The sequence below is a fragment of the Danio rerio genome, chromosome 13 (assembly GCF_049306965.1).
Source record: "Danio rerio strain Tuebingen ecotype United States chromosome 13, GRCz12tu, whole genome shotgun sequence".
Classification (NCBI taxonomy): domain Eukaryota; kingdom Metazoa; phylum Chordata; class Actinopteri; order Cypriniformes; family Danionidae; genus Danio; species Danio rerio.
In genome coordinates this window covers 53,614,167-53,627,277 of record NC_133188.1, presented here as the reverse complement: position 1 = coordinate 53,627,277, position 13,111 = coordinate 53,614,167, and the positions used below count along the sequence as shown (strand labels likewise).

The 13,111-nt window shown below is 37.8% G+C and overlaps 1 protein-coding gene across 1 annotated transcript in view; it reads left to right on the top strand.

The window, feature by feature from the left end:
• b3galnt2 (beta-1,3-N-acetylgalactosaminyltransferase 2) overlaps positions 1-13,111 on the top strand; it is a 43,075-nt gene that overhangs the window by 624 nt on the left and 29,340 nt on the right. Inside the window, 2 exon segments of the mRNA NM_001020687.1 lie at positions 7,368-7,497; positions 10,806-10,909. Of these exon segments, the coding sequence (NP_001018523.1) occupies positions 7,368-7,497; positions 10,806-10,909 (234 nt within the window).

Genomic DNA, 13,111 nt, shown 5'->3' with positions numbered 1-13,111 from the left:
ATAATGACAGTTTTGATTACAAAGCAATGACAGCATATTATTTTGTGTTCTTGATTGTTGCTGGTTTTCCCTGTTGGGAAGAGGGACAATTTGTAATTTTTACTGTTGATCATCAGTTGCAGTTGCAAAGTAAGCTTAGTTTCTGTCTTTTATATGGAGTATAGCTAGGGCTTGACAATAATTCCATATCAATATATATCGCAATCGATTTTTTTTCAGTAACGGTGAAATGATTTTTAAACCCATTTCCGGTATTTCGATATAAATTTGCATATATATATATATATATAAATATATAATCATATATAAGATCTTATACGTTGTTTCTTTTGTCACTGAATGACTTTCAGTGCTCAGCCGTCAGAAAGAGCGTGATGCCACTTGCGTGATGACGTACATCACAGACACGCTGCCAGCGTGTTAGTTAAATTAGAGCTGCATGATTCTGGCTAAAATGAGAATCGCGATTTTTTTTTTTTTTTTTTTTTGTGCCTAAAATAAAGATCACGATTTTCTCATGATTCTGTAGATATAAAATAAAGGTTAATATGAGTGGGCTATAGAGCTGCACAATTAATCGAAAAAAGATCGCGATCTCGATTCGACCCCCTAGACGATCTTAATCCAGCATTTTTGCGATTCTGTCAATCATATTTTCAAGTTCAGGAGAGAAGAAAAGGCGACTGCACGAGTCTTTTTTTTGTTTCACAAACGTTGCTCAGTGACATTGACACCTCCAAATGATGTGGAATGAGTCACATACTGTATTTATAAGGTATAATTCACCTAAAAAAATGTCATTTTTGTCGTCATATAATGATGTTTTAATGGCCGGGAAATCACACGTGACGTGAGCTGCTGACCGTGAGCTGTTATCACAGAGAGGGCGTGCACGCCCTACTTAATGATAGATGTGCGCTTTTACTTTAGTGAACAGAACCTGCATATGTTGCGAGTAACAGGTAATACAGTTGTAAATAATATTCAGTTTGTGGCACCGAGTGATGGTTTGGGAGCCGTGCGCGAAGTATGAAAAAGCACTTAGCAGTCAAAATGAAACCGAAAGTGTGCACTTCATTTAAATGATCATATCGCATTTTAGAGTTATGATTACCACAAGCATTTGATATGTTTTCTTTCATAGCGAACAGAGTTGGGCATGAAAATAAATGTTTACAGTGTCAGTATAACTACTCTAGCCTATATATTGTTGAATATAATCTAATAATGACAAATGTCTGATTTTACCAGTGAATAAAATTCGTCTAATATAACAGATTGCAAGCATATATCTCAAACATAATAATTCAACATCAGAATTATTATAAGTAAAATAGGATTATTTATAGAAACCAGTAGACCTACACATAATACTATTATCGATGTTGTGCCATATGTTTGTTTTTACCATACCTTTATTTTACATCTACAGAATCGTGAGAAAATCGTGATCTTTATTTTAAGCAAAAAAATCGCGATTCTCATTTTAGCCAGAATCGTGCAGCTCTAGTGGGCTACTATTATTGAAGTAATAATACTGAACTGAGCTAAACTGAACTGAACTTAAACACTAAAAACTGAACGACCATGATCCAGTTACTATGACCATTTATGTGAAGCTGCTTTGACACAATCTACATTGTAAAAGCGCTATACAAATAAAGCTGAATTGAATTAAATTGAATTGAATTGTCATTCTCAAATGTGGTAAAACAGCAATAGGCTTTGTGTAGCTGTACTGTTGGTTAAAATGCTAAATGTTGTATAGACTTGGAATGGTGGACTTGAACAGACTTTAGATGTGTCCTGGTCATTAATGCTGATGATTCTGATGTTGAATTATTGTGTTTGAGACATTTGCTTACAATCTGTCATTTTCTGCCTAAAATCTTTCACTGGCGTGATTTTCGTGAATACAGAAGACTGGGTGGGTATTTTTGCATTTCGGTGGGTTTTGAATACTTTTTGGGCTGGAATCAGTCAGCTACATCTGGCAACTCTGTGTGCGCTTTCGGTTTCATTTTCACTGCTAAGCGGTTCACTTCCCGCGCGGCTCCCAAACGATCACTCTGTGCCACAAACTAAATGTTATTTACAACTTTATTACCTGTTCTTCACAGCCTATGATGGTTCTGTTCATTAAAGTAGACTTCATTAGTTCATTCAGAGGCGCGCGGCTCCCGTCCTCTCTGTGGTAACAGCTGACGGTCAGCTCACGTCACGCGTGGTTTTGCGGTCGCAAATACATTACATGAAGACAGAAATGACATTTTTAGGTGAATTATATCTTATAAATACTGCATGTGACTCTTTCAACACCATTTGGAGGTGTCTACGTTGCTAAACAACGTATGTAAAATAATGTGAAAACTAGTGCGGCCACTTTTGCTTAAAAATATGATTGACAGAATCGTAGAAATGCTGATTAAGATCGTCTAGGGGGTCGAATCGAGATTGCGATCTTTTTACGGTTAATTGTGCAGCTCTAAGTTAAATAAGCTCCGTCACAGAAAGTTTTAGCTACAAAAGGAGTGCAGCAAATTCGTTGATGAGAGAGGAAAGACTAATGCAGTGGTGTGGAAGTGGTTCGGCTTTTTAAGTTCTGATAAACGTTTAGTTTCGGTGCTCTGCAAAATGTGCAGGAGAGTGGTGCCGACTTGCAGCGGGAACACATCAAATCTGTTCCATCGCATAAAACCTGTCGCCTCACCAAACCAGCGTTGTCAGAAGAGAAGGCAATGAAGCTACACAGATGGCTATGAGGCGCCGTGTAGGATTTAAATCAAACTTCGCTTATCAACACGTGCATATACACTTCTAAATTACTTGCATATAAAACTGTTCAAAACATGTATGAAACTTGTGCATTTATTCATACATGTTCTTTTCAGCTTAGTCCCTTTATTAATCTGAGTACGCCACAGCGGAATGAACCGCCAACTTATCTAGCATATGTTTTACGCAGCGGATGCCCTTCCAGCTTCAACCCATCACTGGAAAACATCCATACACACTCATTCACACTCATACACTACGGACAATTTAGCCTACCCAATTCAACTGTATCAAATGTCTTTGGACTTGTGGCTAAAACCGGAGCACCTGGAGGAAACCCACGCCAACATGGGGAGAACATGCAAACTCCACACAGAAATGTCAACTGACCCAGCTGAGGCTCAAACCAGTGACCTTCTTACTGTGAGTAGTGGTGGGCAAAGCGAGGCTTCGTGAAACACTGAAACAGTCGAAGCAAATGTGTCGAAGCTTCGAAACGTTTCGAAACTCCATTCTACAGTGACATCTAGTGGTCATTTTTTATGTATTGCACTGAAACAGCTTCAGCAAAGAACAGTTGAACAAATTGAGGCATTAAACCCCACTTTGTATGCTTGGTCCTTCAAGTAATTTAGTACAGGGGACTAGGTATCAGACTTCCATGTGGGGATAGTAGGTTTGGAGCCAGCCTGATTCAGTTGTTTTGAAATGCTTTAATACCAGGGGTCCGTTCTTCGTACGTGGATTACTCAGTAAGCTGGATTTGGATATTGACGATTTGACAAGATCCAGGATCGTTTCGTTCTTCAAAGCTGATCCGAGAGTTGTTGTCATAGCAACAGTTCTGCTAGGTCAAACCTGATCGGGAGCAGGTTCAATTCATATAAACAGGATTAGATCAGCTCAGTTCAAGCTAAGATAATACAGAAAGTATGTTCCCAATTCTGATATTTCTTACAGTAGTGGTTCTATACACTTGGGAAAATGGTACATATTTTTAACTATATATATATATATATAAAGTTATAGTCATTAATAAAATAAATAAAGTTATACATATTAATAAAACGTATGCAATCTGCACTCTCGAAATGAAAGTACAAAGACAAAACTTATTGATATGAACTTTTTAGATCGCTTTAGTACAATTTGTATACAATAGAAATGCACAATATGTGACTTTTTTTTTAAAGCAATAATACATTTATGCAGTCATAAACATGTTTTGTTAATATGCCAGTGATGCTTCACAAAAGTTGCAGACACCTTTACCAATATGAAAATGGATGGAATTTTATTTGCATCTTTTATGCAATATTCCAGTTTTGCACATAAATTTCTGTAATATATTTGGATGGAAACATAGCTATTGCCTACATTTTAGTCACACACAAAAGAACTGTACGAGAATGGCTTATCCTTTTTTAATAAATAATTAAATTGAATTCACCTTCGATATGCACTGTAACTAGATTAATGGGATTATTATTCTTTCTAAAAATTATTTTTAGTACTGCTTACCTTCTAAATGTTATATTAACCTCTATCACTTGATCAATAAAAAAGGCAGACACACAAGTGCACTGTTAAATCATTTAAAACTAATAAATGTATAAAAGAAAGTTTAGAAAAAAATATATAAACGTCACAAATTACATTACTTATTTTATTATACTTAAATATTTAAATACTTAAAAAGTGAAATTAGGCATTATCTTGAGCAGCTGTTTTCCCACGCTAACTGGTTGATGGCTGCTTCTTTTCAAATATATACACTCATATTTGCTATAACTTTGCATGAGAACATCAAGTTCAGCTGGAGAAAGAAATGGTGATCTCTTTTATAAGATATTGCCATAGTCACTCGTAATGTCTGCGCTCTATTGATAATGCCTTTTTATAGTCACGGTGCGCGCGCTTAACTCTGAGTTGGTCTACTCGAAGTTGATTGACCCAACTCAGATCAGCTGTTCTGAAACCGAAAACTCTGAGTTTTTAATCTCTCGGTAAATCAACTCAGAGTTCAAGTTTAAACTCTGAGTTGTTTGAACCTCCTTAGTGAAACAGGCCCCTGGTGACAAAGGCACAGATGCACATTATACACTTGCTCTGATGTTTTCACACATGGTCAAACAGGACACAAGTGACGATCCATTAGGGCTCACAAAGGGCCAGAGACTTTCATCTCGCTGCATCATCTGCTCTGCGTTTCAGTCTGCGTGAGAACCGAGGTCAGAGGGTATCATGAATTAATTTAGGTATTGTATCAAAAGTATAGAGAGAGAAAGCAGGAAACAAGAAGACACCTGTCCGATTGCTTGTTAATGCAAATTTCTAATCAGCCAATCGCATGGCAGCAACTCGATGCATTTAGGCATGTAGACATGGTCAAGACGATCTGCTGCAGTTCAAAGCGAGCATCAGAATGGGAAAGAATTTAAGTGACTTTGAAAATGGCGTGGTTGTTGGTGCCAGACAAGCTGGTCTGAGTATTTCAGAAACTGCTGATCTACTGGGATTTTCACGCACAACCATCTCTAGGGTTTACGGAGAATGGTCCACTGAGCGGCAGTTCTGTGGGTGCAAATGCCTTCTTGATGTCAGAGGAGAATGGGCAGACTGGTTCCAGCTGATAGAAAGGCAACAGTAACTCAAATAAGCACTCAATACAACCAAGGTCTACAGAACAACACAAGAGTCACGTCCAACCTTGAGGCGGATGGGCTACAGCAGCAGAAGAGCACACCGGGTGCCGCTCCTGTCAGCTAAGAACAGGAAACTGAGGCTACAATTCACACAGGCTCACCAAAACTGGACAATAGAAGATTGGAGAAACGTTGCCTGCTCTGATGAGTCTCCATTTCTGCTGACACATTCAGATGCTCGGGTCTGAATTTGGCCTCAACAACATGAAAGCATGGATCCATCCTGCCTTGTATCAGCTGTTTGCTGGTGGTGGTGGTGTAATGGTGTGGGGGATGTTTTCTTGGTACACTTTGAGCCCATTAGTACCAACTGAGCATCATGTCAACGCCACAGCCTACCTGAGTATTCCTGCTGACCATGTCTATCCCTTTATGACCACAGTGTCTCCATCAAGTGTGCCGCAAGCCTGCGTTTGAGTGAAGGTCTCGGCCGTTAGATCGCCCCCTGGGGGCTGGCTGCAGTACAAGTCATAAAGCCCGCCTCCTCCGTGTTAATGAAGGAGACTTGAGCCCAAATAAAAAAATTATTACACTTGCAATAAAATGTCCCGAAAGATGGTTCTGGTCGATTAAGGCGCTGATTATTGTGCTGAAATAGGTGCAGATCTTCATTTTTGTTAACAGTTAGCAGTAATTTAATGCTGGGCGTGTCATCGTGATTGACAGCTGTGATTGACAGTTTCTCAAAGCAGCGCGTCTGAGCTTCGGCAGGAAACTGAAGTGTTATTACTCGATTTCTGTGTTATTTTACCATGACAAAATGAGTTCATCAGTAAACTACAGTTTCTGACATACATGATCCTGGTGGAACACTGTTTATTCGCTAAGGTCAGGGCTTTTTCGGGCTTTATTAGTTTGCTGATACACGCCTAACCACCCAGATAGCAAAACACACTCGGGCCGGTTCCGGCTAGATTCTCGCCTGCCGGAGACTTACCCCTCAGAGCTCAGACTGACTACCTGTGCTGAACCTACTCCGGATGCCTGGACTCACTGCCTGATTCCAGCCCGAGTCAAATGAGCCAGATGCGGCGGCCGAGCGAGCCGCGCTGCCGCATGCGAGCCGGAATCAGCCCGTGACGTCGCGAGTAAGTTATACGCTGCGGCCCGGAGCTGGCGCGATTGAATATATAAAACCCTCATATTTGTTAACGTTATTACATCCATTTGTGTTGATATGACAGCAAACGCATGCTGAGAAGTTCGGGGGGCGTGGTTGATTTTACATAAACCGTTTGGTTGGAAGCTCGACTCCGCTCATTTTCGCGGCTCCTCCTTTGGCTCCATCAGACAGTCCTTCTGCGCATGTCAAGGCTTCAATGGGAAAAGGGGCTGTCGCGTCGTCCATATTTTTTACAGTCATTGGCCTCCATCTTCTGATGGCTACTTCCAGCAGGATAACACACCGTGTCATAAAGCGTGAATCATCTCAGACTGATTTCTTGAACATGACAATGAGTTCACTGTACTCAAATGGCCTCCACAGTCCCCAGAGCTCAATCCAATAGAGCAGCTTTGGGATGTGGTGGAACGGGAGATTGGCATCATGGATGTGCAGCCGACAAATCTGCAGCAACTGTGTGATGCTATCATGACAATATGGAGCAAAATCTCTGAGGAATATTTCTAGTAGCTTGTTGAATCTACGCCATGAAGGATTAAGGCAGTTCTGAAGGCAAAAGGGGGATATTTAATGCTTTCTACAGTGACCCATTTAGGAGCAAATAAGGTAAAAATACATACAGGCAAATTATAAGACAAGAAAAGTGGTTTTCGACCTTGCAAAACCAAAGTACCAAGTTTTTATAATCCACAATAAGGGAGTGTGAGAAGGTCTGAATGGTGTTCGTGTGGCTGTGATTGAATGGCTTTATTTCTCCTTGACAGACAGACCGAAGGCTGATGTGCGAGAGGTGTTGGTGGGTGTTTTATCAGCTCGTCACAATCATGAGCTCCGGCAGGCCATCAGAGACACGTGGCTGGGGTACCTGAAACAGCACCCGCACTTCCAGAACCGGTCAGCACACATGCATGCTTCACTTCTGCTTCATTAAACACACCTGTTCAGTTATTAAAGAGTTATTGACTGCTTGATCTTTAACAAAATACTTAGTTACTGTCCACCACTGCCCAAAGATGTATCATTCCAGGTGAAACTCTCATTAAAAAGTGTCCAGCATGATTTAATGTGTGGATTGCAGTCGAACACTGCTGCTAGTCGATGTTTTGCAGGGTTTTATTGTGAATAAATGAATGCGTGATTGAATGTATGCTGCGTGTGCTCATAACAAGTTTGAAGGCCACAGCGTATTAAATGAACAGAACATAACTTTTATTTCTAAGGGTCAGAGAGTGGGTGGAAAAATAGTAATGAAAAATCTAAAATGTGAAAGTTTTCTGCACAAAAATCTGACATGTATATAACCATATAAAAGTATTATCTAACATTAATATACACTTTATAGATATAGAAATACTCCAAAGGTACCTTTTACTTATTCATGCTATTTTAAGTATATTTGAGATGCTTTTGTTTTTATTTTTACATTTTTTTTATTATTATTTGTTATTATGAGTATTATTATATACAGTTGAAGTCAAAATTATTAGCCGCCTTTTGATTTTTTTTCTCTCTTTTAAATATTTTCCAAATGATTTTTAACAGAGCAAGGAAATTTTCACTGTATGTCCAATAATATTTTTGTTCTTCTACAGAAAGTCTTATTTCTTTTATTTTTTCTACAATGAAGGCAGTTATTTATTTAAAAAAAAAACATTTTTGGGACAAAATTATTAGCCCCTTTAAGCTAATTTTTTTTTTCGATAGTCTACAGAACAAACCATCATTATACAATAACTTGCCTAATTACTCTAACCTGCCTAGTTCACCTTATTAACCCAGTTAAGCCTTTAAATGTCACTTTAAGCTGTATAGAAGTGTCTTTAAAAATATCAAGTAAAATATTATTTACTGTCTTCATGGAAAAGATAAAATAAATCAGTTATTAGAGATGAGTTATTAAAACTATTATGTTTAGAAATGTGCTGAAACAATCTTCCCTCTGTTAAACAGAAATTGGGGAAAAAAATAAACAGGGGCGCTAATAATTCAGGGTGGCTAATAATTCTGACTTCAACTGTATATATTTTTTACTAAGTTTTATTGAAAGGTTCAGCATTTCGGGGTTTATTTTATTTTAGCCTTTAATGAAAGTTTTATTAATTTTATTAATATTAAAACAATGAGAAATATTGCATTATTTGCAGTGCAAAATATTAAATTCTTCTTATTTTTATTCTTCTTATATTATTGCTATTATGTTACTATTATTATTAATATAACATTTTTTTGTATTTTATTGTACCTGCATTTATATATATATATATACATATACATATATATATATATATATACACACACACACACAACAGTTCTGTCTGGTTCTCTTATCTGATTGGCTGATAGCTGTGAGATATTAAAGTAATATCAGAACTCATACAGCCTCATCATCCTTGTGTATTACTCGACCCACGCAAGTAGCAAGCAGAGGACACTTTACAGTTTGACAAATATTGCAGCTGTTGGACAACATAATGTACTTTTGAGGCTTTTTTAGTCGAGAATGTAGTTGTTTAGATTGCAACTATGCAGTTTATTTATAAGGATAGAGCCTATTTTAAATATTTAGAATTTTTAATTAGAATATTTAGAACTGCACTTTATAACTTATTCCTGCATCCTGCACTTGCTGCTATTGCACTGCTGGTTAGACCTAAACTGCATTTTGTTGCATTGTACTTGTACATGTGTAATGACAGTAAAGTTGAATCTAATATAATATAAATATAAAGGATTAAAATATTACAAAAAATTATTTTCTAGTCTACATAAATATAAAAGCCACCGCCGCCATGCCATGGGGGCTATTTTAGTTTATTCATAACATTTTGCTTTTGTATTATTGTTCATTTATTTGTTTGCTGGAAATTAGAACTGAATTTAGAAATAGTTATGAAGCAAATCTTTTATAGTCTAATGGATGTCTGTGTGTACAGGAAGTTTCCCTATCTATGAAAGTGAAAGCAAATAATGAAGAGGCTTATCTCTCATTCTTGCGCTGTAGATGCTGTGTTTAACCGTTTTCTTGCTAGTGAAACACTCAGTTTTTCCACTTACAAAGTGCACCATGTAAATAGCGAATGCGCTTATGGCGCGACGCAACTGGCTCTTAAAGGGAATGGGAGATGAGACACTGATTGGTTTATTCTGAAAACACACCTGTAACTCATTAAGAAAATAATCTCAAACCTATAAGACCATCCGCCACGGCGCAAAGCGGATTTTTCCGTCCTTAAAATAGCAAAAGTAGATTACGACATGCCCTTATTGCTTTTGCGCCCTGCGCTTTGCACTTTGCGCATGGATCGTCATAATAGAGCCCACAGAGTGTCGGCGGCGATTAGTGTGTCAATGAGCAGAGCAAAGACGGTTGACGTTCACCCTCAAGGTGGCGACAGAGACCACATAATAAGCCCTTAAAGGAGAAAAACTCAGCCTAATATCTAACTACAGCTGATCAAATCATTATTAAACAGGTGACATTCCAAGTCGATCTCTCTTTTTTTGTATGTTGTAGTGCTGTATTTATACCACAGTAGTCTGCTAGTGTTTGCTTTGGTTTTTGGGGGGTTAATTATTGTTATCTCTTGATTGAAATCTTTAGAGAAATACTGGGAAATCTCAGTAGACTGATAACATTTCATGCTGTTCAGCCTTGTAAACTTAAAATGTGAGAAAAATCAGCTGTTTTGTCATCACTTTAGACATTACGCTAGAGAATCATTCAAACACTACCTCTAAAGTGACGTTAGTGAATGAGCAGCGGTTTCTGCTGTTCTGACATCTGCTGCAGATGTGAATGAATGGCGGAAGAAAGTAGTTCCTCTAAAAAAGGATTTTTAGACTCTCCATACTTGATTTTCTTTTTATTTATACAATTATGCCGTCAAACTGTTGTATAAACGCAATATTACACTCGTAGCAGTGCTATATGGCTGTATATTGTCACTGCTTGGACGCTAAGGCAGCCGGCCCTGCAGCCTTGAGCCAACGCACGCCTTCTACCAGTGCTGAAATACAGCCACATCATGCTACTCTTGTAATATTGCTCATAAATAATATATATAATATTTTGTATATTTAATAACCATACCCACTTGCTTATGAAATACTTTCAGTCTTATGAGAAGATCTGATTTATGTTCTTCCTTTATTTAAAAATGACTGGACACAAAGTATAATATGTGTATAATTGTGTTGTTGAGGGTCCTGGTGAAGTTCATCATCGGGGCTCAGGGCTGCTCGGTGCCGCTGGAGGATCTGGAGGATCAGTATTCCTGCTCTCAGCTGGAGCTCAGTGAAGCCGCAGGTCAGTCAGGATCCTCCGCATCTCTTTCTCTGATCGCAGACGGTTCGCTTTGATAGATCTGCTGCTCTGCGGGACTCTGAACACTGCGCAGTGTGTGTCCTCGCATCATAGTGTGCACTTGGATTCTCTCCTAAATAGTCAGCATGTTTTGCCGTCTCTCAGATTTCAGCAGAACGTCCTGTGAGAACGGTTTGTCTCCATCTTTCATTTTGACAGTTGGAGTTTAAATGTGTTCCTTTTTCTGTGGAGATCAAAGGAGATTCCAATTTGAATTTAAAATGTGAAGTAAGAACAGAAGAATTTAAATTTAGAGTACCAACATTTGGATCAACAGTCCATTATCACAAGACTGTCAAAAGGGGCCAAAAAGATCATGTGCAGCATTTCATGCACAGTTGCGTGCTGCACATGCGCAGAGGGGTTGGCCAGCGGGGAAAAACTTTGTGTGTTTTATGTGAGGAGGTGAAGAGACAAAAAAAGGGGGATTTAAAGACTTGTGAAAATGCAAATGAATTATTTGTGTATTTGTAATTTCTAATACAATAAAATAAATTGGTTATTAAAACTATTATGTTTAGAAATGTGTTGAAAAAAAAACATCTTCTCTCTGTTAAACAGAAATTGGGGAAAAAAATAAACAGGGGGGGTAATAACTCTGACTTCAACTGTGTGTGTGTGCGTGCGCGCGCGCGCGCGTGTGTGTGTGTGTGCGCGCGTGTGTGTGTGTGTGTATATTTTATTTTATATATATATATATATATATATATATATATATATATATATATATAAGTGCTGTCAATCGATAAAAAAAATTAACTAATTAATCGCACCTTTTTTTTAAAAAAATTAATCACGATTAATCGCATTTAAAATACTGAAACTTAAAATTTTGGCTATTTAAATGTAAAATTAATGTAAACGCAAGACAAAAACTATTTAAATTCAAAATATAATTGTTTAATAGAATTTTTGTTTAACTTGTAACACAGATTTCTTCATGTAAACAACATACCCACAATAAACCATCAAGATCCTGGCTTGACAGCCATATTTATTACAGAAATTAAAACACAGGCATGTTAATGACATTTAAATTTCAAAACAATCAATGCCAATAAAGAAAACATTGATTTCCATGTTGGATTCTAAGTGGACTGCAAAAAAATGCCAAAATACAGGAATTGCAGATATGGAAAATGAAAAATTATAATAATAAACTAGAGAATACAAACTGTTGCACTCATTGTAAAGTTTTATTGCTGTGAGTTGAGAACATTAGTTATAGAGTAGAAACAATTTTGCTTAATCCTCCTTTACATTCATCCAGTTGCTAAGACTAGGAGTATCCCGCAAGTGCACAGAGACTCCCAAATGCCGCAAATGAATGATAATTTCTCGCAAACCGGTCGTTAAATACATTGCACACCCCTCTCGCCCCTACTCAGATACGTCGCTCACTCCACCCCTGACACCCCTCAACGGGCCTGACACAGACACACACACAGACAGACACACACAACGCGCTGCAGATGTTTTGGCCCCAACGGCCTTCCATACTGGAGCGACTCCCCTCAGATTCAACACGCATGATCACGTTCATCAAATTTGCTAAGCGTCCTAAAGTATTACTGTATTTCACAAGGATTCTGACACAACAACGCGAAGCATACGCTTTCGTTGCGTTTAATGAGGAAACACGCTAAACTTGGAGGGCTCATGCTGAAAGGCAGAGTAATGCCCTGTCCGAAATTGCATGAAACTTTGGAGAGCCTGGTGATGCGACTAATTGTTTTATACTGAAACTTGCCTTCAAAAAGTGCTTCCTTGGTCTTATCCTCATGTCTTGCGTGTTGAACACACGTCCACCACAACAGGAAGTGAAAAAAAAACCTGCAACTGCGTTAATTGAGTTATATATATATATATATATATATATATATATATATATATATATATATATATATATATATATATATATATATATTAGGGATGTAACGGTATCAGAATTTCACGGTACGGTAATACCTCGGTATGAAAGTCACGGTACGGTATTTATTGAATCATTTACAGGAAAAACAAAACTTTTGAAAATACTCCAAAAAAGTGTCAATGACACACAAATTAGCCATCTATCTGTAAGCTTTGAAACACTAACTTCAATTTTAATAACAAAAAATTATTAAACCATGTAAAAAAATGACA